Source organism: Eretmochelys imbricata, chromosome 6 (assembly GCF_965152235.1).
Source record: "Eretmochelys imbricata isolate rEreImb1 chromosome 6, rEreImb1.hap1, whole genome shotgun sequence".
NCBI lineage: Eukaryota > Metazoa > Chordata > Testudines > Cheloniidae > Eretmochelys > Eretmochelys imbricata.
Genome location: NC_135577.1, coordinates 69,243,191 through 69,268,440, shown reverse-complemented (window position 1 = coordinate 69,268,440; position 25,250 = coordinate 69,243,191). Strand labels below are relative to the sequence as shown.

General features: G+C 41.0%; 1 protein-coding gene across 1 annotated transcript in view; it reads left to right on the top strand.

The window, feature by feature from the left end:
- The window catches only part of STARD9 (StAR related lipid transfer domain containing 9), a 190,177-nt gene that overhangs the window by 84,362 nt on the left and 80,565 nt on the right, over window positions 1-25,250 (top strand). Inside the window, exons 7-10 of the mRNA XM_077818810.1 lie at window positions 648-760; window positions 7,481-7,550; window positions 23,001-23,073; window positions 23,979-24,046. Of these exons, the coding sequence (XP_077674936.1) occupies window positions 648-760; window positions 7,481-7,550; window positions 23,001-23,073; window positions 23,979-24,046 (324 nt within the window). The remainder of the gene's footprint in view (window positions 1-647; window positions 761-7,480; window positions 7,551-23,000; window positions 23,074-23,978; window positions 24,047-25,250) is intronic.

Below are 25,250 nucleotides of genomic sequence, written 5' to 3'. Positions count from 1 at the left end.
TTTCAAATGTGTATTTCCATAGTCAAAGCATACAAATGTTATTTGATAAGTTTATTTCTCTTTCTTAGTGCTGTCAATCATTTTGTTGGGGTAGGAAAATCTTGCAATTCAGTTTTCAATCCAAGTATAGTTCCTTGGATGCTGTGTGTTCACTGTTAGATCCCAAAGAATATGCATCTAAATAATAGTGGGTTAAGAGTCCACTTCTTGCTTGTTTAACTCTTCAAAATTTGGACCCTATATTGCATTCAGTTCTTATTCATAAACACCATTAACTTTGTAGAGTTTTGTGCTCTGAACAATTGAAGAGTTGGAAACAACATTAATTAAAAGTGCAGGCAATATACTGTGTTGGCAATGCAGATGATTTATTGTGTCAGCACTATTTCCAACCAGCCAGCAGCAGGGGACAGCTATTTTCTTTTTTCATGACAATTGATTACTTCTCAGCTCCTTTCCAAGTGTCTGTACGCACAACATGTAAGAAGACATAATGTGAAAGGTAATGAAGATGAATGCTTTAGTTTCTGATGTGGAATGTCTGTGCCAGGCTGCAGGTGCAAATTTTTATTGTCCAAGGAACAACTATAATTTTTTTTGTGAATAGTGGATGCCAGAAACACAACATTTTATTTATTTTTCTTCAGTTTCCTTGAAATCTATAATGAGCGTGTCCGAGATTTGTTAAAGCAATCAAACCAGAAGAAACCTTATACGCTTCGGGTCCGAGAGCACCCTGAGACAGGTCCATATGTGCAAGGTGAGAGTGAGTTTCTGCATGGGTTATAGATGAATGCCTATGTGCCTACTATGAATGTTCACTTACATTCCTAACCTGATCTTTATTATTTCCACTCTTTCCAGTTATTAAACAGCCGGCACGAAATATGTAGTTTGAGGAACTCAAAATCCTCCCAGCAAAAACATATAGCAGAACATGGAATCTAATTCTTAATATTTGGAGAGACTGAAATTCTAGAGCAGGGGTGGGCCAACTTTTTGGCCTGAGGGCCACATCTAGGTATGGAAATTGTATAGTGGGCCATGAATGCTCATGAAATTGGGGGTTGGGATGCAGGAGGGGTGAGGGCTCCGGCTGGGCATGTGATGGGGCCAGAAATGAGGAGTTCAGAGTGCAGGAGAGGGCTCTGGGCTGGGGCACGGGGTTGGGGGTGCAGGAAGGTGCTCTGGGTGGGACCAAGTGGTTCGGAGGGCAGGAGTGGGTTGGCGTGAAGGAGGGGGTCGGGGTGCAGGCTCTGGGTGGTGCTTGCCTCAAGCACTTCCCAGAAGCAGTGGCATGTCCCCCCTCTGGCACCCTCGTGGAGGTGTGGCCAGGCGACTCTGCACGCTTCCCTGTCCACAGGTGTCGCCCCTGCAGCTCCCATTGGCCATGGTTCTGGCCAGAGGGGGGACATGCCACTGCTTCTGGGAGCTGTGTAGAGCGGGGAAGCTCCCGACCCCACTCCCTGGCTGGAGCGCGGCAAGCTCCGGACCCCACTCCCTAGCGGAAAGTTGAGTGCCAGATTAAAACATCTGGAGGCCCGGATGCGGCCCTGGGCTGTAGTTTGTCCATCCCTGTTCTAGAGGAAGGACTCATTTTGTGTGTGTAGTGAATGTGTTAAATAAAAATATAGAGTATAAGATTTGCTGTATTGGTTCAGGCCATTGATCTATGTAGCCTGATAATCTGCCTCCAACAGTGGCTACAATGAATGTTTCATGAGAATGTAAAACCATACTGCTAATACTAGGAAGAAATCTCTTTCCTACTAAGCATAGCAGAAAATGGGAGTAACCCCTTTCCTCAAACTAAAATGGTTGTTTAGTTGATAGCAGTTTGCCTGTAAATCCTCAGAAGCTTCAGATTCATGTCAGAAACTTTTTGTGAAACAATGTACTTGTTTCCATTGGAATTACTAGGTTACAGATTTCTAATCTGCTGACTTTCACATGCATGTTTGCTGTAGTTATAAAGACATTGTAATGCAGTTTTATATTAAGTTTCCAAACTTACATCTTTATGTAAAATTGTTTCTTCCGTTCTGTTTTCCTCTTTTCAGTCTCTATCTTTTCTCTTACCTTCTTTTGCTTTTCCGGTTTTTCCTCTTCTGGTTTTTCTTTCTCTTCCCTTTTGCCTCTGCCCTATTGTCAGAAGTGTAATATTTTAAAGTAAACTGTTGGTGCTTAAATCGTTTGAGAGTGCATTATACTGAGTTTGCCCTCTGAAAAGTAACACGTTTGGTCAGTGATTGACAGAAAGTGGTTTCTACAGAATCAGCGCACTATAGGCAGTAGAAATAACTAAGTGATCTTAAAACCGTATAAAACATATTAATGGTCAGGAATGGAAGAAGAGACCTTTCCAAACCGATGCAAATTATAAATATGGGTGGGTTTGTCTGGAAAGTAAATACACCCGTTTCCCTTTTAATGTGCTGCTAAACACGATGTCTACACAGTGGGCAGAACTCCAAATTGCTTCTGGAATTACTGACCGTGCCAAGTCTTGGCTATTGGCCAAGTGGATTGTAATATGTTTGACACCTAGGAAGTATTCCTTTAATGTGTAAAATGCACATAAGACAGAATTGTATTGGTTCTGTCGTGTCAGATCAAATACTAGCTTGTTCTGCTTTTTAAAACATCTCCTTTCCTTTTGTAAGTTTCCTTTGTTCTCCTCTACCCCTTCTCCTGCTGTTTGCCCTTATCGTGTCACCTGACTTACGCAGGTTGGTGGGGGTTTTTTCTATAGGAGAGGGAGGGAAAGGGAAATGGAAAATCAAGATAAATTCCGTGGCTGGATTTTTGAAAGAGCTGGATAATTTTAGAACTACTAACAACATTTGTAGTCAATTTAATTTGGCTTTGCAAGATATAATAATAGTACATAGCATTCTTCATCCAAGAATCTCAAAGTGCTTCACAAATATAAGTTAAGTCTCTCAACATCTCCGTGAAATATATAAATGGTATTCACAATTTACGGATAGTGAAACTGAAGAGAAGAGGTTGAGTGACTTGCCCAGGTTCATCCAGTGACAGAGCCAAGTAAAAGAAACATGAAATTCTGATGCCTAGTTTCCTGATAATCAGTATGTCCTGTAATATTGCTTTTATCACCTGATCATTGTTATCAGTTTTCATGTCTCAGAGAATAAACTGATTACTAGCAGAGCCAATAGGGAGATTTTACACACAAACCTCCTATACGCGATTGGCCAGGTAGCATTCTGGTTATTTTAACTATGACTTTCTGTACCACCAGCATCCTACTAAATTCAGGATTGAAAAATAAATGAGTTGATGGTCTGATCCAGTATGGCAAACCTGTAATCCTTTGAAATCTAGGAGAAGCGTACACATTTGGCCTTCACTGTGGCCCTTTCTGTGTTCCTTCCCTGGCTCCCTCTCAGCTGGGAACCTCATTACAGATCTTACCCAGAGCCTAGTTACTGTAGAGCCCGACCAGGAGCTGCTGCTTTTTCCTGATCGTTGCCCACATTGAGAAGAGTGCTTTAGACTGTTTCTTTCCCTGTTTGCTTTGCTGTCAGGCATACATCTCCAGTGGTTCCTAGGTGACAAATCCCAGAGTTCTCTTGATCTGGGAGGAAACCAGGTCATATCTGGGACATGAATGAATCTCTTAATGTCCCAGCTAACCTTGTGGTAGGAAGTTATGCAGTTGTTTCCCAGATAGTTCCTCATTAGATAAATCTATCCTTTGTCTTCTAGTTCTGATATTTTATATTTATTGTTGGTTCTTTAAATAAGAATTCAATACCCAGATGTTACCTAGAATATTGCTTGTAACTAGGATAGTGACTTTATAATGTTGCAGTTCTGTTGTTTCCCTTAAAATTTTCCCTTCCCTGAATTTTTGTTACCTTGTACTATGAGAAAAGTATAATATAAACCCGTTAACAAAATCAGAAAGTGCCATTTCAGGTCACATGAGAAAATCCACATTGGGCACTCTATTAGCCCTACTCCTGCTATCTTTGTCCCATGACAAACCCATAAATTCCAATAAAAATCTCTGCAAGGAACTTGCAGCTCTGCTTATAATAAGTAACGTGATTCAAAATTTTAGAAAGAAATGGCTGGATGAGTTAAAAATGAAATAACTTCTTGTTTGAAGTGTCATGTGGTAGCATTACATTGCTGTTGTTGTACCACATAAATAGAATTGATACTGATGAATCAGTGTCTTGGGGTATGTAGTCACATGACATAGTTCTTTGTGTATACTACTGTGTGTTGTGTGTTTAACCACTATAACCATTTATGCCATATGTATTGCATTTGTGTGTGTGGTTTGTTTGTTTTTGGGAGGTGGCATTATTTTCTTTTTTGGTAGGAGATTGATAAAGAGAAGCTGATCACATGGATTCCTGCAGAAGTGTGCTTGTTAGCTCACATGTCAGACGACGGGTGAGAGCGTTCAGACATTTTTCATGCTGCAGATCAGTACAAGTGGCTTGATTTTAAAGAACTTCTAACTCAGAAAATAAAGTGGTTTACACCTCTGTGGCTTAAGGGCTGCTTAGCAATTATTGGTTTCAGCAATATTCTGAGAGTTCAGTAATGTACAGTATGATCCTGCAGTCTTTCTATGTAAGCCCTTGCCCTTTGAAATCCACAGAAGTTTTGCATGTGGAGTCTCTTCAGGATCATGCCCTAGGAATCCTGTTACTGATAGCTGGGTGGATATATTTTCTGAATTAGCCATATAATTATAGCCTGTAGTTGCATAGGAGGATGGTTTACTTTGCACCCCTCTACCAGACAATTTGTTGAATGGAACAAATGAGTATTGTTAAACTGATGAACACAGGCAAAGTTCAAAGATTTCCCATTATCTCACAGTACATTGCAGTATATCAAGACTTGCGTCTGTACTTGCGTTATACGTGTTACGTATGAGCTGTCACCAGTTTAGGGGTAACAGAAACATTTTAGTGTTGGGGAGGGGCTTCCTCATATACTGCAGGTGTCACTTAGATAGTTTGTTTCAGTGGTCTCTAGTGTATAGAAGTCAATACTTGGATGAAGAACAGACAAGGAAGGGAACCAAAGAGAAAATCCTTTAGGGTTGCCTAGTTACTTTCATATTAGAGGTAATGCATTTTCCATTTGCTAGTCCAGTCAGGAAATCCCAGCACTAAGTATTTTGAATAGATTCCAGACTATCATTTATATATAAATATATATATTAAGGGCTGCACGTTTCTAGCATTTAAAATGCTGAAACTGTTTCAGTGCTTCAGATTGGAATGGTTTCAAAATTCTCTCTTACAGATGGTTGCACTGTTAAGGAATCAGCCTCTTTTAAATCAGGAAATGATGCAATCTATATTGTTACTCTGAGACAGATTTCTGAGGCAGATACTGTCTTCGTTTGAGAGAGATTTCTAGTCCAGACAGAGTTTTTTGTCATCTTTCTGTGATTCTTGAAAACAGACTTTCTTTTTCCAAGTAGCAGAAAGAGCACTTCATGGCATTCCTTCTCCAACAACATTAATAATTTTTCTTTTGCCTTTTTATAATAAACCTTTGTGTGCTGTGATCAACTAGTTTCTATACTGGAGGCAATAGTGTCCACAATAACATAAATGTAATGAGTAAGAACTGTGGAAACTTTATAATAAATATAACTGTGCCTTCCCATCACATAGCTAGTTTTTTATTCACAAGATTACAAACCCTTGAAAGTGAGTTAGAGAAACAATATAAGGCACTTTTCCGTATTCTGTAGATTTGCAGATGATGGTGCTGTTTGAACAGTAATTGGCTATTGTTTTTCAGACAGGAAAATGTCATTACATCTTTTGGAGTTAACGTATAGCTAATACAATGTCAAACAGTAGAATAAATGCTTTGCTTTGTAAACCATCTTGTAATTTTGCATGTTTTTAGTCCATTGATGAGATTACTTTAGTTGTGGGTGAATGTGATGCTGGTGTGAGAATTTGTTTTCTTTGGGTCAGGTATTAAATGGCTACAACAAATCTTTGGGCCAAATTCTGACCTCATTCAGAGTCTATTTATCTATTAGTATCTGAGGATAGACTCTGTCCCACTACCTCTAAAATAGCCATTTGAGTCTTGCTTAGCTTTTAAATTATTGACTAGGGTAAGCAATTGATCTTGACTTGATAGGAAAATCATTTTAATTAGAAAAATTAGACCTTTTAGAAGGGGGTCTCTTTAGAAGGTGTGGCATTAGGTGTTGATTCCTATCACTGAAAGTCTGTTTCCTGTAGATAAGATGTTCCAATAGAACTATATATTTGTTTTTCATGGTGCCAATGGGTGTGTATATGTAAATTTGCTAGCTCATTTAAAATAGTCTTAAGAAATGATATTCTTACCATAAATTATTTTATGGTAACAAAGTATACCATTTCCTCCCCTCCCCCTTATACACACTTCTATGGCACATATTAAAAAGAAAACATGTTTCCTGGATTGTTGTACTGATGAAATACAACAAAAAATATGAGGCGCACTTCACTCTACCTCATGATAAACAATTTGGGAAAAGATTATTTTCTATAGCGCCTTTTACGGTGAGGCCTAGGATTCCCATGATTCTACGGCTGCCAAAAATAAGACAGTGCAAACATGTGAGATCAGTTTCATCCGAGGAATAAGTCTATTGAAGCCAACTTCGTGTGTCTGCTACAATTTACATTGTATAAGATGCTAAATAAAGTTACACCATAGCAGCATACTGCCCTCTAGTGGGTTTCATTCCTGGCTGATGGACTTCCCTCACCCACATTTTTGGTTTTCTCAGGGCAGCTACATTAATGCTTGATTCTTTCTAGGATCATAATCAGGATGCACTTTGGTGTGGAGTAGGACACAGAATTTTGTCCAGGGTTTAGTTTACAGATAAATGTCACAGGTTCACAGTATGGTATTTAGCTAATGAAGTGTGCACCAAAGACTCCAGACAAGAGGACTTTCTCATTCTCTGATTCATCTGGACTGAACCTTATACTTTACATCTGCAGAAGCAATGGCTGTAGGATTGTCTACACACACAAAAATTATCACTTCAACTGAGTGTGTAGTTAAAGTGATTAAAAAAAATCAACCTCATGTGGATGCAGTTACATTGATATAAAATGTTTATGCCACTCTAACTTATTCCTATATGGGAAGAGGAATAAACTAGACTGGTAGAAGACATTTTTATACCAATATAACTGCATCCACACTAGGGGTTGTACCGGTATAACTATTTTGGTTTCAAAACAAAACAAAACAAACCCCACAGCTAATCAAAATAGTTATACTGATACAAAAATTGTGTGTCGACGAGGTCTAAATCTCAGACAGAATTTTTGTACTCCCCAGTTATGGTAGTGACCCTATTGCATAGTTGAATCAAGAGACTTAGAGTGAAACAATATTTCCAGAGTAAAACCTGTTTAACAGTCTCTCTCTCTCTCACTTTTTAAACCTCTGACAGGATTGTCTCAGCATTTAGTTACCGACTACAAACAAGTCATAGAACTTCTGGAAGAAGGAATAGCCAACAGGTATTTCTGTGTTTTTGTTTTTTTTTTTTTTTTACCTCAACCATTTTTCTGTATCTCCTGTTTCATCCCAGTTTTGATGACACAACTACTGATTTTTCTGACAATGTTACACGCTTGCCATTTAACTTTAAACAGAAATGAAGAATGATTGATCTATGCGATGACATCAGGTTTCCAAATTACTCTCTGAAAAAATACTATATATCATCACGTAGCTCTTAAATAGTTGTTACAAGGGCTCATTAAAAGATTATTTGCATAGATATTATGACAAAACTGGTTGTATCCTGACTTACACATAGTATACACATAATATAATTTTTATACAGGATAAAAAGTGAACTATAGGGAGATGTTTTGCTCTAACCAAGTAAATCTGTATGCTCCACATACTCCATTCTTCAAATGGTATAGTTTTCAATTCAGTTTCAGTGTAGTTTAGTTTGTGACTACTGAAATCACAACACATTTGTGCTTTACTACAAACTGTTTGATGTATGTTTATCATGTGATTCAGGCTGACCACAGGGTAGAACTATTGTAAAAACAGGCCAGAAGCCATTTGTACCATCCTTTCCTATGGAAAAGATCTAATAAAAATAGCAGAAATTTAAAATTATGTTGGGTTAATTTCTTTAATATAAAGGGACACATTTTCAAGGGTCCTTAAACTAGCCTCTAAAATTACGATGCAGTGTTTGTACACCAATCAAGCAGCTACGTGTAATTACCTGACTTGGGAGCAAACATTGGAATTTTTGCATGCACAAAAAATAGTCCTAGCAACATGTGCAAGCAAAACTGTAGGTGCAAGAATTGTCTGCAAAAATCCTAGGTGTATAAAAATGCACCCACAATTTCTGGCTGAAATGTTTCCATAATCTTAGGGTGAATTTCACCTCTGTGCAGAGACCACAGCCATAGGTGCCAGCTCTGTGGGTGCTCTGGGGCTGGAGCACCCACTGGGAAAAATTAGTGGGTGCTCTACACGCACCAGCAGCCAAGCTCCCTGCCCCACTCCCCCACCTCACCTCACCTCCTCCTCCGCCTCCTCCCCTGAGCGTGCCACGTCTCCGCTCCTCCCTCACTCCCAGTGCTTGCCACCGCCAAACAGCTGTAGCAAGCTCTGGGAGGGAGGGGGTAGGAGCGGGAATGTGTGCACTCAGGGGAGGAGGCAGGGAAGAGGCAGGACCAGGGTGGGGATTTGGGAAAAGAATCAAATGGGGCAGGGAGGGGGCGGAGTTGAAGCGAGGACTTTGGGGAAGGGGTTGGAATGGGGGCGGTGGGGGCAGAGGTGGAGTCGGGGGTGGCTGGGGGCAGAGGGGGGGTCGAATACCCACTGGCACCAGAAGAAGTCAGCGCCTATGACCACAGCAAGCCTATACACCACATAAATTGTATTTTGAGGGTTTAATCTGGATTTAATTGGAGTCTAGGCAAGGAGAGGGTTCTTTGCACATAGCTGTTTTTTACCCATAGTGCATAAATAAAACATAGGTAAGGATTTTTGGTTTTTGCACAGGATTTTTAGTTATTTATTGGGTCGGGGGGGATAAGGTGAGGTTTGGTTAATATTCCGACTTCAACTTACTAAAGTGAGTGGTTCGTTAAAGTTAATTGGGCCTGGATCTTACCACAGGGCCCCCGTAGAGCACAAAAGTGCTTGTGACTCATATATGTTTCCTATTTGATTCTGATAGATAAATTTTCCTTTCTGTATTTAGTGAATACTCACAAATGATTAGTAAACAGACACTGCATATAACAATTTTGTTTTTATTTTAAAAATATTTTAAACTTTTATGCAAACCTCACAACGTACTATATGAAAAAAATTAGGGAGATTATCATCCCAGTTAAATCCATGACGCTGAGAGAGTTATTTTTAATCCAATGATTTCTCTCTCCTCAGGTAGCATTAAGGTGAATAAAAAGAATGTAGTTTGAAAGCTTACAAATGCAGATCACGGTTTCAATATGAATATAAATAAAGAGAGAGGCCAGGGGTTCTCTCGACAATTTTTTTGGTGACCTCAAAGTGCGGCTACCAACTTTTGCTGGTGGCTGCTCTGACAAACCCATCTGTCTGTCCCTGCCTCCCATGGCCTTTCATTGAGAGCCCGCCCTGGGGAAGGTGGGTCAGGAACTCACCATCCACGTGGGGAGTCTCAGGCTCACCATGCCCCAGGTGGGAGCAGGGGAGCGCCCTGGAGACTGAACGGCACATCTGCCTCCATTGATGAGAGCTGCCTCCAGCACCGTGCACATCGGCCCCACATGTCTCCAGAGGCACTGCCCGGAGCCCCCAAGGAGCTGTAGGCTGCCAGCACAAATACCAAGGTGATGCATCTCACTGCCCTTGGTAACAGCTATTCAGGAGCAACAGCTGGGTGCTGCAGGGAGGGTTGCCAACACTCCAGGATTGGCCTGGAGTCTTCCGGAATTGATATCGATCTTCTGGCGACTATTGAAAGCAATACGGGAGATTTTAATAGGCTATTTTAAGAAAATGACATGTTACGTTGGGGGGGGAAAATGCTCTCGGAATAGCTTCAGTCAGAGTTGGCAACCCTAGTCTCTACCCATGCTTTGGAGACTGTTGTGGCCACAAAAAAATCCACTGGTGGCTGCATTTGAGAAACACTGGGCTAGGACATCAAGGCCATTGCACACATTTTAAGCATTGTAAACAAAAAATTTTAAAAAATGTATATTACTGAGGTAAGGAATGTGCAGTGGAATTTAATTTTACCACTCAACTCTTGCAGTGATCATTAGATATCATTTCATGATCAAAAGGGAGTTTCCCAAATAGATCTTCAATGAAATTCCATTGTATGTGTTTATCAATGCAATCAGAGTATAGTCTCACGATTGCAGAAACACAAATGAAACATGCAGAAAAAATCCATAGGATAGTATCTTGCTAAACTTCAGGCTTTGTAATTTGCACAAAACGGCAATTTTTCCTACCTCTGCATAAATATTTGACATTGGACAGTGATGTAATGAAGACTCATTGCCAGTATGTCATTATTTTTATAAAATATTTTATAGTACATTTAGTAGCATGTTATAAAATACTATCAAGTAAATTAAAGGGCGCTACAATTGTCAGTTATAAAAATAAATGTTTTGTGCTGTTATCCTTATTTTTTTTATTATGCATTTCATAGTTACTAGTGAGGTTCTTCTGTATAGCATGCCAGACCCAGTCTCAAATGCGTAAAAGAAAAGTAAAATACCACAGCACACAAAAATACAGCCTCTCAACCCTGAAAAATAAAGTAAATAAACCAAAATGATGTCAGCAGGGCCACTGAAAGATAATAAAGCACATGCTACATGCCACAAGCAATAAAACATGAAAAACCACTATAACATCCACCCACAAAAATCCACACATGGGCTGTGAATAGCCTAGACTCTAGACAACTCAAACATCCAACTCAAACATCCTGTTATCAGCCAAAGATGCAGCTGAACCCGTGCTAAACTGTGCTCCACACTGCACATGAAGCTGATACCCATTGTCAGCAATGGGTAATTTTTCTATTAATGTCAAGCCCTAAGTGTGACCAAGAGAGGGATCTGGGAACTGACCGGTACCCTAAGCAAAGTCCTCCTCCTTTTGACATGGCTGACCAATAAAAAGAGTGGGAGGATACTATCAGTTGGACCCAGACAGAGTGGGAGGGTGTAGTTTTTCCCTCTTCAGTGTCCTGGCAGCTGGTAGCTAGCACCCAGCCTCACAGTGCAGTGGCTGAGAGGATTAGATTCAGCTTGGTGAAAAACTTGTGAGCTGGGCTGTGGGGCACCAACTTCCAGCTGCTGCTTTGCAATTTTTTACCTTACCACAGCTAAGTTTGATATTGTAGTTTAGTCATGAATTGTTGGACCCAAAGTCTGGACATGGGCCAACTGTGATAAAGAAAATAAGTAGATACACTGAACCGTATGGTATGCAGTCTGCCCATGGTGGAGGAGTGGGGAGTTCACTCACTTCAATTACACCTGTTGAATGAATTCCATTTTTCAATTCTATTACACTGTTCCCAACCTCCCTTGAATATGGTGAGCCAAATTCTTGGCCCTCGCTCCAGCCTCTTGCACTGCTCTGGTGGTGTAAATGAGGTAGAAAGGTGCCCTAACAGGTCCTTTGTGACAGAGGATGTCATGAAGCTGGCACCAGCCAGCTGTTAGGGCAGCTTTCTGGCATGCTTGCTCTTCTGGGGATGTGCAGAGGAGCCAGAGTGAGGGCCAAGGCCCTGGCCCAGTATATTCCAGGCACATGGGGATGAAAAATATAATTTATTCCCTTCTTCTTCAAGTAATCATAGAACCATAGAAAACTAGGGTTGGAAGAGACCTCAGGAGGTCATCTAGTTCAACCCCCTGCTCAAAGCAGGACCAAACCCAACTAAATCATTCCAGCCAGGGCTTTGTGAAGTCAGGCCTTAAAAAGCTCTAAGGATGGAGATTCCACCACCTCCCTAGGTAACCCATTTCAGTGCTTCACTACCCTCCTAGTAAAATAGTATTTCCTAATCTCCAACCTAGACTTCCCCCACTGCAACTTGAGACCATTGCTGCTTGTTCTGTCATCTGCTCCCACTGAGAACAGCCTACCTCCATCCTCTTTGGAACCCCCTATGTGTAGTTCATAGATTCATAGATATTTAGGTCAGAAGGGACCATTATGATCATCTAGTCTGACCTCCTGCACAACGCAGGCCTCAGAATTTCACCCACCACTCCTGCAAAAAACCTCACACCTATATCTGCACTATTGAAGTCCTCAAATTGTAGTTTAAAGTCCTCCAGCAAGTGACCCGTGCCCCATGCTACAGAGGAAGGTGAAAAACCTCCAGGGCCTCTTCCAATCTGCCCTGGAGGAAAATTCCTTCCCGACCCCAAATATGGCGATCAGCTAAACCCTGAGCATATAGGCAGGATTCATCAGCCAGATACTACAGAAAATTCTTTCCTGGGTAACTCGGATCCCACCCCATCTAATATCCCATCACAGGCCATTGGGTCTATTTACCATGAATATTTAATTACCAAAACCATGTTATCCCATCATACCATCTCCTCCATAAACTTATCGAGTTTAATCTTAAAGCCAGATAGGTCTTTTGCCCCCACTGCTTCCCTTGGAAGGCTATTCCAAAACTTCACTCCTCTGATAGTTAGCAACCTTCGTCTAATTTCTAGTCTAAATTTCCTGGTGGCCAGCTTATATCCATTTGTTCTTGTGTCCACATTGGTACTGAGCTTAAATAATTCCTCTCCCTCTCCAGTATTTATCCCTCTGATATATTTATAGAGAGCAATCGTATCTCCCCTCAACCTTCTTTTAGTTCGGCTAAACAAGCCAAGCTCCTTGAGTCTCCTTTCATAAGACAAGTTTTCCATTCCTCGGATCATCCTAGTATCCCTTCCCTGTACCTGTTCCAGTTTGAATTCACCCTTCTTAAACATGGGAGACCAGAGCTGCACACAGTATTCCAGGTGAGGTCTCACCAGTGCCTTGTATAATGGTACTAAAACATCCTTATCCCTACTGGAAATACCTCTCCTGATGCATCCCAAGACCGCATTAGCTTTTTTCATGGCCATATCACATTGGCAGCTCATAGTCATCCTATGATCAACCAATACTCCAAGGTCCTTTTCCTCCTCCGTTACTTCTAATTGATGTGTCCCTAGCTTATAACTAAAATTCTTGTTATTAATCCCTAAATGCATGACCTTACACTTCTCACTATTAAATTTCATCCTATTAGTATTACTCCAGTTTACAAGGTCATCCAGATCCTCCTGTAGGATATCCCTGTCCTTCTCTAAATTGGCAATACCTCCCAGCTTTGTATCATCCGCAAACTTTATTAGCACACTCCTACTTTTTGTGCCAAGGTCAGTAATAAAAAGATTAAATAAGATTGGTCCCAAAACCGATCCTTGAGGAACTCCACTGGTAACCTCCCTCCAGCCTGACAGTTCACCTTTCAGTAGGAGCCGTTGTAGTCTCCTCTTTAACCAATTCCTTATCCACCTTTCAATTTTCCTATTGATCCCCATCTTATCCAATTTAACTAATAATTCCCCATGTGGCACGGTATAAAACACCTTACTAAAATCTAGGTAAATTAGATCCGCTACGTTTCCTTTGTCTAAAAAATCTGTTACTTTCTCAAAGAAGGAGATCAGGTTGGTTTGGCACGATCTACCTTTTGTAAAACCATGTTGTATTTTGTCCCATTTACCATTGACTTCAATGTCCTTAACTACCTTCTCCTTCAAAATTTTTTCCAAGACCTTGCATACTACAGACGTCAAACTAACAGGCCTATAATTACCCGGATCACCTTTTTTCCCTTTCTTAAAAATAGGAACTATGTTAGCAATTCTCCAATCATACGGTACAACCCCTGAGTTTACAGATTCATTAAAAATTCTTGCTAATGGGCTTGCAATTTCATGTGCCAATTCCTTTTAATATTCTTGGATGAAGATTATCTGGGCCCCCTGATTTAGTCCCATTAAGCTATTTGAGTTTCGCTTCTACCTCAAATATGGTAATGTCTACCTCCATATCCTCATTCCCATTTGTCCTGCTACCATTATCCCTAAGATCCTCTTTAGTCTTATTAAAGACTGAGGCAAAGTATTTGTTTAGATATTGGGCCATGCCTAGATTATCCTTGATCTCCACTCCATCCTCAGTGTTTAGCGGTCCCACTTCTTCTTTCTTTGTTTTCTTCTTATTTATATGACTATAGAACCTTTTACTATTGGTTTTAATTCCCTTTGCAAGGTCCAACTCTACTTCACTTTTAGCCTGTCTCACTTTATCCCTACGTGTTCTGACCTCGATAAGGTAGCTTTCCTTGCTGATCCCTCCCTTCTTCCACTCCCTGTATGCTTTCTGCTTTTTCTTAATCACCTCTCTGAGATGCTTGCTCATCCAGCTTGGTCTACAACTGCTGCCTATGTATTTTTACCCCTTTCTTGGGATGCAGGCTTCCGATAGCTTCTGCAGCTTTGATTTAAAATAATCCCAGGCCTCCTCTACCTTTAGTTTAATGCCACCATCAAATCCCCACTCACTCTTCTCTTCTGCAGATTAAACAAGCCCAGTTCCCTCAGCCTCTCCTCATAAGTCATGTGCCCCAACTCCCTAATCATTTTCATTGCCCTCTGCTGGACTCCTCCAATTTGTCCACATTCTTTCTATAGTAGGGGCCCCAAAACTGGACGCAGTACTCCAGATGTGGCCTCACCATTGCCGAATAGAGGGAAATAATCACTTCCCTCGATCTGATTGCAGTGCTCCTACAAATGCAGCCCAATATGCCGTTAGCCTTCTTGGCTACAAGGGCACACTGTTGACTTATATCCAGCTTCTCGTCCACTGTAATCCCCAGGTCCATTATCTGCAGAACTGCTGCTTAGCCAGTCGGTCTTCAGCCTGTAGCAGTGCATGGAATTCTTCTGTCCTAAGTGAAGGACTCTACACTTGTCCTTGTTGAACCTCATCAGATTTCTTTTGGCCTAATCCTTCAATTTGTCTAGGTCACTTTGGACCCTATCCCTACCCTCAAGCATCTCTACCTCTCCCCCCAGCTTAGTGTCATCCGCGAACTTGCTGAGGGTGGAATCCATCCCATCATCCAGATCATTAATGAAGATGGGGAACAAAACCAGCCCCAGGACTGACCCCTGGGGCACTCCACTTGATACTGGCTGCCAACTAGACATGAAGCCGTTGATCACTACCCGTTGAGCCCAACAATCTAGCCAGCTTTCTATCTACCTTATAGTCCATTCATCAAATCCATACTTTTTTAACTTGCTGGCAAGAATACTGTGGGAGACCATATCAAAAACTTTGCTAAAGTCAGGATATATCATGTCCACCGCTTTCCCCGTATCCTCATAGAAGGCAACCTGGTTGGTCAGGCATGACTTGCCCTTGGCGAATGCATGTTGACAGTTCCTGATCACCTTCCTCTCCTCCAAGTGCTTCAAAATGGATTCCTTGAGGACCGGCTCCATGATTTTTTTAGGGACTGAGGTGAGGCTGACCAGTCTCTAGTTCTCCAGATTCTCCTTCTTCCCTTTTTTAAAGATGGGCACTATATTTGTCTTTTCCCAATCATCCAGGACCTCCTCTGATCACCACAAGTTTTCAAAGATAACGGACAGCAGCAATCAAATCAGCAAACTCCCTCCGGACCCTCAGATGCATTAGATCCAGACCCATGGACTTGTGCTGTGCATGTCCAGCTTTTCTAAGTAGTCCTTAACCTGTTCTTTCACCACTGAGGGCTGCTCACCTCCTCCCCATACTGTGCTGCCCAGTACAGCAGTCTGGGAGCTGACCTTGTCTGTAGAGACGGAGGCAAAAAAAGCATTGACTACTTCAGCTTTTTCCACATCATATGTCACTAGGTTGCTTCCCCCATTCAGTAAGGGTTCCGCACTTTCCCTGACCACCACCTTGTTGCTAACATACCCTGTAGAAACCCTTATTGTTACCCTTCACATCCCTTGCTAGCTGCAACTCCAGTTGTGCTTTGGCCTTCGTGATTACACCCCTGCATAATCAAGCAATATTTTTATACTCTCCCATGTCATCTGTCCAAGTTTCCACTTCTTATAAGCTTCCTTCTTGTGTTTAAGCTCACCGAAGATTTCTCTGTTAAGCCAGCTGGTCACCTGCCATATTTGCTATTTTTTCTGCACACTGCGCACTCAATAAGGCTTCTTTAAAATTCAGCCAGCTCTCCTGAACTCCTTTCCCCCTCATATTAGCCTCCCGCAGGATCCTGTCCATCAGTTTCCTGAGGGAGTCAAAGTCTGCTTTTCTGAAGTCCAGCGTCCGTATTCTGCTGCTCTCCTTTCTTCCTTTTGTCAGGATTCTGAACTCGACCATCTCATGGTTGCTGCTGCTCAGGTTGCCACCCACTTCTACTTCCTCTTCCAATTCTTCCCTGGTTGAAGCAGCAGATCAAGAGGAGCAGGGCCCCTAGTTGGTTTCTCCAGCACTTGCACCAGGAAGTTGTCCCCAACAACTTCCTGGATTGTCTGTGCACTGCTATATTGCTCTCCCAGCAGATGTCAGGGTGATTGAAGTCCCCCATGAGAACCAGGGCTTGTGATCTGGAAACTTCTGTTAGTTGTCCAAAGAAAGCCTCATCTACCTCATTCTCCTGGTCTGGCGGTCTATAGCAGACACCAACTACAACATCACTCTTGTTGCTCTCGCCTCTAAACTTAACCCAAAGACTCTCAACAGGCTTTTCTCCAGTTTCATACTAGAGCTCTGAGCAATCATACTGCTCTTACATAAAGTGCTACTCCTCCACCTTTTCTCCCCTACCTGTCCTTCCTGAACAGTTTATACCCATCCATGACAGTGCTCCAGTCATGTGAGTTACCCCATCAAGTCTCTGTTATTCCAATCACATCATAGTTCCTTGACTGTGCCAGGACTTCCAATTCTTCCTCCCAGGCTTCTTGCGTTCGCGAACAGGCACCTAAGTAATGGTCCTTATGCGTATCCCATTGTGTGGTGTCCATGTGCCTGAGGCTGAGGGATTCTTGCTAGCAGCATGCGTTGGTCCATTCTCCTTCTCTCCTTCTTGTGCTCTGAACAGAGGGCATAAGGGACTGTGTGGACCAACCACTTCTCCAGTTCCTTTCTACAGCCTGTGGACTGAGACAGAACCTCTTCAGTGTCCACTGCATTAGCTAACTTCTTCAGTGTCTAACTGCAATTATCTGTAAATAGCTTTTGAATAATAGTTTTTAGACAGTTTGCATGGTTAAGTGTAGAGCTGGATCAGGCAGAACCACCAGTTCCGATTGAGTTGTCATCTTTATCCCCAGACAAGGTATTTGCACTGGCCTTATCATCACCACCTGATGACTACAGGCAATTTCAGAATCTACTGGGGAAGATCATTGACATGTTCCAGCTCTCCGTGGAGGCAATGCAGGACACCCCTCATCAACTACTGACATTCTCTAGAGCACTGATCCCAGTAAGGGGCCTTTTCCTATTAAGGAAGTCCTCTTAAATCTGGCCAAGACAGTCTGGCACACTCTGGCCATTTATGCCGTACTCCAAGATGAAAGAGAGAGAAATATTTTGTGCTAGTTTTTAGCAGAAGTTTTATTTACACACCCCACTCCAAATTTGTTGTTCGTACTAACTGTCGCTGAAAGAAGCAGACAACAGTACCCTGGATCTCCTCCCTCCAATAAGGAAGTTCAACACTTACACCTCTTTGGGAGAAAAATACTTACTTTGAGCTTACAGTTCCACATAGCAAACTACCAAGCCTTGAGGTCAAAATATGTTTGTTTTTTTTAAATTATAGTAAGTTTGTGGAGTTCACTAACAAACTCCTACAGGACATAGGCTCCAGCTCCAGGCATTCAGTGAAGAAGGTGAATTGCTAGCCAGATTGTCCTTCCTGCGTTCAGTTGCTGTAACAGATACAGTCTCCTGGTCAATGGCAAATTCTATAATCATGTCAGGTGTCATGGCGCCAATCCTCTGGATTTCTCAACGAAGTCTGATCCACAGTGGAGGATCTACCCTTTGAGGGAAATAGTTTGTTTAGTGAAAAAGCAGATGAGTTGTTACATTCCTTAACACGATTCAAGGGCAACCCTCCTTTCCCTGGTTATCTACACTCCAGCTCCATGAAGGAAATACCACAAGTCTCAGTCCTACAAACAATGACCAGCCCCTCAACCCTTTTATCATCAAAAGGGTTACAGGCCACGCAGGAAGTGTCAGAGGATGCAATGTAGCAAACATAACATCCCTCCTTGTCCTCTTTCCACCCACAGCAGCTTCCTACTGGGAAAAACTTTTGACATGACCTTCAAGAGCATTAGTCCCTCTACCACATCTACTTGTTCAGGACTCCGGTATCAATTTGGTGGCCACCTACCTCATTTTTCCCAGGCCTGGTATCTTACAACAACAGACTGGTTACACTGTATAGTTCTCTCCCTCCCCCTCAAACCCCCTCCTCCCCCCAAACAAAACAAAAAACAGGACCTAGTCCCTCTTCAGGCACTGCTCTCATGAGAGGATGCTCTAGCAAGAAGTAAATTCCCTACTCCATCTGAGAGTTATAGAACCTCCCCAGCGTAGGGGAAAAGGATTTTTTTTATTTAAAGTTCTTTCTGATTCCCAAGAAGAAAGGAGATGGAGACCCACTGTAGATCTCCGGAAGTGGAATGTCTTCATCCACCATTTGATGTTCATGATGATCATCTTGGCCTCGGTAATTCCCTCACTGAATAAGGGTGATTGGTTCACAGCTCTCAGTTTAAAGGATTGTAGGCCTGGCTTGACGTGAGTAATTGGACATGGGTGAGGCCTTATTTTTTGTGAGACAAGACTTGGGCAGTAAATGGATCAGCAGGCTGGAAACGGAATGTTTGTGCTAACTAAGATAAGTCAATGGGTCAGTAGGCTAAGAGACAGAATGTCTATACTAGCTAGAATAAGGGAACCATTTACAATGAACAAGATAAGAATGGACAAGATAATACTGGAATGTAAGATGAGGTAAACAGTAAATCATGCATGGATAGAGCATGCTGTACAGGGACTGGTGACCAAGCCAGTCCAAAACATGTAATGCAATGTAATGCGGAAATGCATATAAAAGAAGTAGTATTCTTTGTAACTTAGGATGTGTGGTGTGCCCTATACCCTGAGCCTGATCAACTCAAGTGTAGTTTGATTGTATGCCTGTGAAGAAACCTCTGTGATGGGTTCATAGTCCAAATGAGTTCTTGCTCTCATAGGTACTGAGTGGGTAAGGTCTCAGAAGCCACCCCAACATAGTGGTGCCATGATTCAGAGCCACCCATCTAAAGCAAGCAATGTATTCACCCCTTAGCATGAGGGTCGCAACCTAGCATTAAGGGAAATGGCTCTGAAAGAGTTTAAAGGTTTTAATATTGAAAAAGCTCGTGTCACATTTGAGAAGTGGGTTAAATCTGAAGGTGGACCCGTTGGAATACTCAGAGAAGTATTAGGGTGAGGCTTGGGACCAGGGTAAAGAAGGAACTTTGGAGAATAATAAAGAAAGAGAAAGAAAGAAAAAGAAAAAACACTTGACAGAGCACAGCAAAGGTCTGTTAAATGCCATAAATAAATACACATCAAAAGTCTGTTAAATGCAACTAAAATTTTTTTAAAATAGGAACCATTGGCCTCCGTGGAAAAAAGTAGTATCTAGTTGCGGTTTTTTACCCTAATGCAAAGAAAGCCCAAATCTAGGCAGCAGTTTCACAAGGATTATTTCTAGTACCTAAAACTTTACTAGTGAAATGTGCAACCTTGAGATATAAATGCAAAAAGCATAAAAAGTAGTTATAAAAAACCCAAACAAAATAAATAAATAAAAAATCCTGACAGGTTAAATAAACACACACACACACACCCCTGCCCCGCCCAATAATCTATATTACCTATTTGTATAAATCCAAAGTGAAAAGCAGCCATCCGTCAAGGACTGTATTTAGTGAGAACTGCTGTGCATGTAAAGTGTACTAAGTTTAAAAAATAAAGGCAAAAACAAAACATAAGCTTAAAGCCACCAAAAAAATAAGCTAAAAATGTGTTACTATAAAAAATAAAATAAAGAAAATTACAATCCCAGTATTTAGTAGCTAATAACATTTTAAGTGTCTTCTAAAACAATAAAAATTAAGTAATTATAGAAACGTGCAGTTAAAAAAAACTGTTGTACTAATTAACACGGCAAAGCTCAAAACATCCTAAATAATGAAGTATTAAAAACATTTAAATATTAAATGCTTAATTTAATAATAAAACCCAGTTATAGCAGTATCACTTGGTGTAGTCATGCCTAGTAAACCCTTAATAATCAGAATTATCCAAATATCAATAATCTAATCAAAATTACAAAAAAAAAAGTAGAGCCTAGCTGCTTCTAAGTGTACTCATAAAAAATTAACCTGAATGCAAAAAAGAAAATATAGTGCTAAATTTAAAAAATAAAACAACTAAAATTGCTTGTCAAACAAAATTAATGTAACAATAAGCTTACTAAAGTCTTAAATATTTAAAATGTAATTTATAAAATAATCAGCAGTAAAACATAATATTGCTAAAATATAGCAATTATGAAAGCCCAGGCCCAAAAAATTCTCACCTGTTTAAAAAAAAACACCAAAAAACAAAACACTTATTCAAGCTTTAATATAGAAATAAATATTGCAGTTTTAAAATGTGAGCAACTTAAATGTGTCAGTTGCTCAAAACTTGTAATTTAAAAAAACCCTTCAAAAGTATAAAACCAATTAAAAAAATTCAAAAGCTCAGAAAGCAAAGCTAAGCCAAGCAAGTTTAAAATATTTATTTAGTCTCTCATAATAAACAATTTACAACATAACCTAAAAAACCCACAAAATTAAAAACAATAAGAAAATGTATGGATAAAATAAATTAGCTTTTAAAAAAAATCCACTAAAAATCCATCTAAACCTTCAACTCAAAATTGCAAAGCTAACACAACTACTCTTTGGGCAGCAGCCATCATCTCCTGGCAGTCTTAACTTTAGGCAGTGTAGTTGTAGCCATGTTGGCCCAAGGACATTAGAGAGACAAGGTGAATGAGGTAATAATATCTTTTAATGGATGATATAGACAAGCTTTTGACAGTCTGAATGTCTGACTTTTGAAGGTCTGAAGAAGAGCTCTGAGTGGTTCAAAAACTTGTCTCTCTCTCTCTCTCTCTCTCTCTCTCTCTCCAACAAATTTGGTCCAATAAAAGATTTTTACCTCCCCCATCTTGTCAGTCTTAACTTTCTTTGTTTACCCTTTGAGTGTCGCAATGCTTTTACAAAGTTTTTAACATGATAAAAAATTAAATTATAAATATTAAATATAAATTAATAAAAAACCCCAACATACTCAAAAAACCATCTCCTTTTATTAATAAAACAGCTAAAAAAAGCTACAAAAATAATATATCATATATAATTAATTAAGTAATGTAATATTATAATGAAGGCTCTATTTGATCACTTAGCATTATTTGCCTTAGCCCACTTATCTATGAAGGTTGCCTTTCTAGTTGCCATCATTTCAGCAAGAAGAGGAGGTAAACCGGAGGCCCTTTTGGCTGAGCCTCCTTACACTATCTTCAATAGATACAAAGTGTCCCTGAGATTATACCCAAAATTCACCCCCCAGAGTAATCTTGGAATTTCATCACAGACGACTCACTTAATTTACCTGTGTTCTTCCTGAAATTTGTGCCACTGCTGAGATTAGGAAACGTCACTCTCTGGATGTCTGTCGTGCCCAGGCATTCCACCTGCAAAGGACAGAATCCTTTAGGAAATCACCTAGACTATTTGAATCCTTTGTGGAATGTATGAGAGGGGAAGAGATCTCTTCTCAGAGACTTTTCCAAATGGATTTCAGCGTGTATGTTGCTTTGTTATGAGTTAACAGTGACCCCTCCCCCACAAAGTGTCAGGGCCCACTCAACTAGACCTCAGACTGCGGCAGTAGTCTCACTTCAAGATTGTCTCTCCTGGAAATCTGTAAGGCAGCAACATAGGGCTCTGTTCGCACTTTTGCAAGACTTTATACCCTGGTTCAAGCTTCTACAGCTGATGCATTCTTTGGCAGAGCAGTCCTCCTATCATTGATCCAGCACAGTTCCTTACACCCTCCTTCTCAACAAATATTGCTCGTGAATCACCCACAGTGAAATATGCATAGGGACCATTGCTTAAAGAAGAGAGTGAGATTATTTACCTTGTGTGGTAACTGGAGCTCTTTGATATGTGTGGTCCCTATCTGTATTCCACTATCTGGCCTCCTTCTCCTGTGCTGCGGAGCCTTATATTAGGGCTATTTGTAGTAGAAAGGTAACTGGAGAGGCGATTGGTCTGCACCTTCCCTTGTGCCCAGGAGGAGGAGCAGGGTGCAGGTGTGGACCAATGGATACTGCTAGCAAGAATCTTCCAGTCCCAAGCACCTGGAGTACATGCACACCTCACACTGGAATACACATAGGGATCACACCTCTTGAAGAACCCCAGTTACTGTACAGGTGAGTAACCTTGCTTTATACTTTCAAGCTGTATTCAGGTCTTATTTAACACCATAAATATGTACCTGAAGGCTGTTCTAATGTATGTCTCTTGACTGCCCCCTGGATCAAAATGCAAAGGTGGATTTAATTCACCTTTGCCTTCCACCTTCTCAGGTGTTGTACTGGGCACAGTTTGGCCAGATCTAAGAATCTGGCCACTGTATTTAAAGCTACAGTTCTTTAGTCTTAGCCTTCGTTAATCAGATGAATCTTGTATTTGTACTTCAAAAACATGAACTGTCCCAACTGAATTTTTTTGTGTGCACTTTTTATGTAGAATCACAGCAGCTACGCATGTTCATGATGCCAGCAGCAGATCCCATGCCATCTTCACCATTCAATACACTCAGGTTAGCTAAAAATTCCAGTCTCCTTTTTTTCTCCTCCCAAAGAACATTGTTTAGCATACTGTGCAGAGTTTGTTCTACTTTACAGTAACCTCGGTAGAAATTATGCTACTTATTTCCTTTGGATCATACTGCAAATTTTGTTACACTTCCTACACCAACTTGAAGGCTTTGTATTTGTTGAAGTTACCTTGTTTCCTTGTGCCTGCTTATGGTTAGGAGTGAAGCCAAAGGCTCCTTGTGAAAGGAAAAAAATTTAAATTGAAAACCGATCTTTATATTACAATACCACCCCAACAATGTTGTGAAAATTCATGTGGCAATGTGTTTGCAGTTTCACTACCTTTTGTACTCTGTAGCTACTACTTACTGATTAGGATGTTAATATAAAGAGTAGCATTTTAATGCCTCTTCCTGAATTTTTTGACTTTCTGGGATTTCCGTATTCATCTTCTAAGCACCTTGGTGCCTAGTGTGCTGTATCTGTTACAATACATCCTTTTTCTGGGGGACTGTATCCTACACGGTCAGGAAGGTGGTCTCAGTGATCTAATAGATATTTTCCATCTCGCTCTTCTAACATCCTCTAATTTTAGAACATTCAAGATATTTTTCAGTAGTTTCACAAAAGAACCTTGGAATATAGTAATAGTGATTTTGTCAGGTCTAGAAGAAAATCTTTTCATACAGTCACGAGGTAGTGAGGTTTGCTCAAGAGAAAATGATCATAAGAGTGGGCTTTGCATGTAAGTTAAGAGAACTACTGGGTTGATGTTTTGACTGTACTATATGGCCTAAGGTCACATAATAAGTAGAAGTGCCAGAAATACAACTCTTCAATAGAACACGTAGCCTCTTGTATTTTCATACATTTGAATTGAAAAATTTTGATTTATTTTTCCCTTCAGGCTATACTGGAGAACAATCTCCCCTCTGAAATTGCAAGCAGGATCAACCTGGTGGACCTTGCAGGCAGGTAATAATGAACTGAAGGGAAAAAGCATTATTTTAATGTAGTTTTGTAAAACGTAATTTCCATTTTTTAAATCATCATTATCAGTTGTATGGAACACAGCAGTTAATATTTTAATAGAGCTAAGTATGACTTCTGTATATGAAACCAAGGAGGATATTGAGCTGAAGTTGTCACTCTGTCATGTATTGTTTTGTTTTGGTAATAGGGTTTCATTGGACCAATATCCATTACAAGCAATGGACTCACAAAATCATATGCAATAACTGTGAACAAAGACCAGTATTCTCCCCACTATCACACTGCACAGAAGGGAGCAAAAGAGGAAGTTACTCACCTTGTGCAGTAACAAGCGTTCTTCAAGATGTGTCCCCCGCTGTGGGTGCTCCACGTCAGATGTCGGTGCGTCCCTGCACCGCAGATCGGAGGTTTTTGGTAGCTGTGCTCGGTCAGGGCGTGCGTGCGCAGTAGTCGTCTCGCAGTGCCGTTGGCACCTCACGTAGCATACGCATGACCTCAACCGTCCTCGGCTGCAAACGGAGCTCAGTGGCCGTGCTGCCTCTTCGTTTTTTTCTCTATAGAAATAATTAGATTAGTTGTAGTTTCGTAAGTCTTGTTTTCTTAGATACCGTTTCTTCCTCCCAACCCCAAAATTATTTGTTATCGCCACTCCCACCCCCCACCTCCTGTTCCCCATTGGGAAACTTTTATCAACCGCAATGTCTGGCTCTCCCGGCTTCAAACGCTGTGACTCTTGCTGTGAGGAAGTGCCAGTCTCTGACGGCCATTCATCATGTGTCTGTTGTTTGGGGGAGACTCATATCCCTCAAAAATGTGCCCATTGTAGTAACCTCAAAGCCAGGGCACGGTGTGACAGAGATCTCTGCCTCAAGATGATTTTAATAGAAAAGTCCCTTCAGCCTACTCCTCAAGGACCAAAATCAACACCAGCAGATGGTTCCCCAAGCAAAACCTCTGCTAAGGGAGTGCTCAGTCTTCCAAAATTTCCAGGAAGCGAGCCACCACTTCCCCTCATAGGGACACTCGGAAAAAGAACTGGTCCCCAGCGAGGTCGCTATTCTCAGTGACTCAGTGCTAAACAGGGTTGCATGATGCACTGAGGGAACAAGAAAGTATGTTCTATGTTCCTCCTCCACTAGCCACTTGCAGCGCCATTGTTGCGTCTCTGTCTCAACTGAACTCTGCA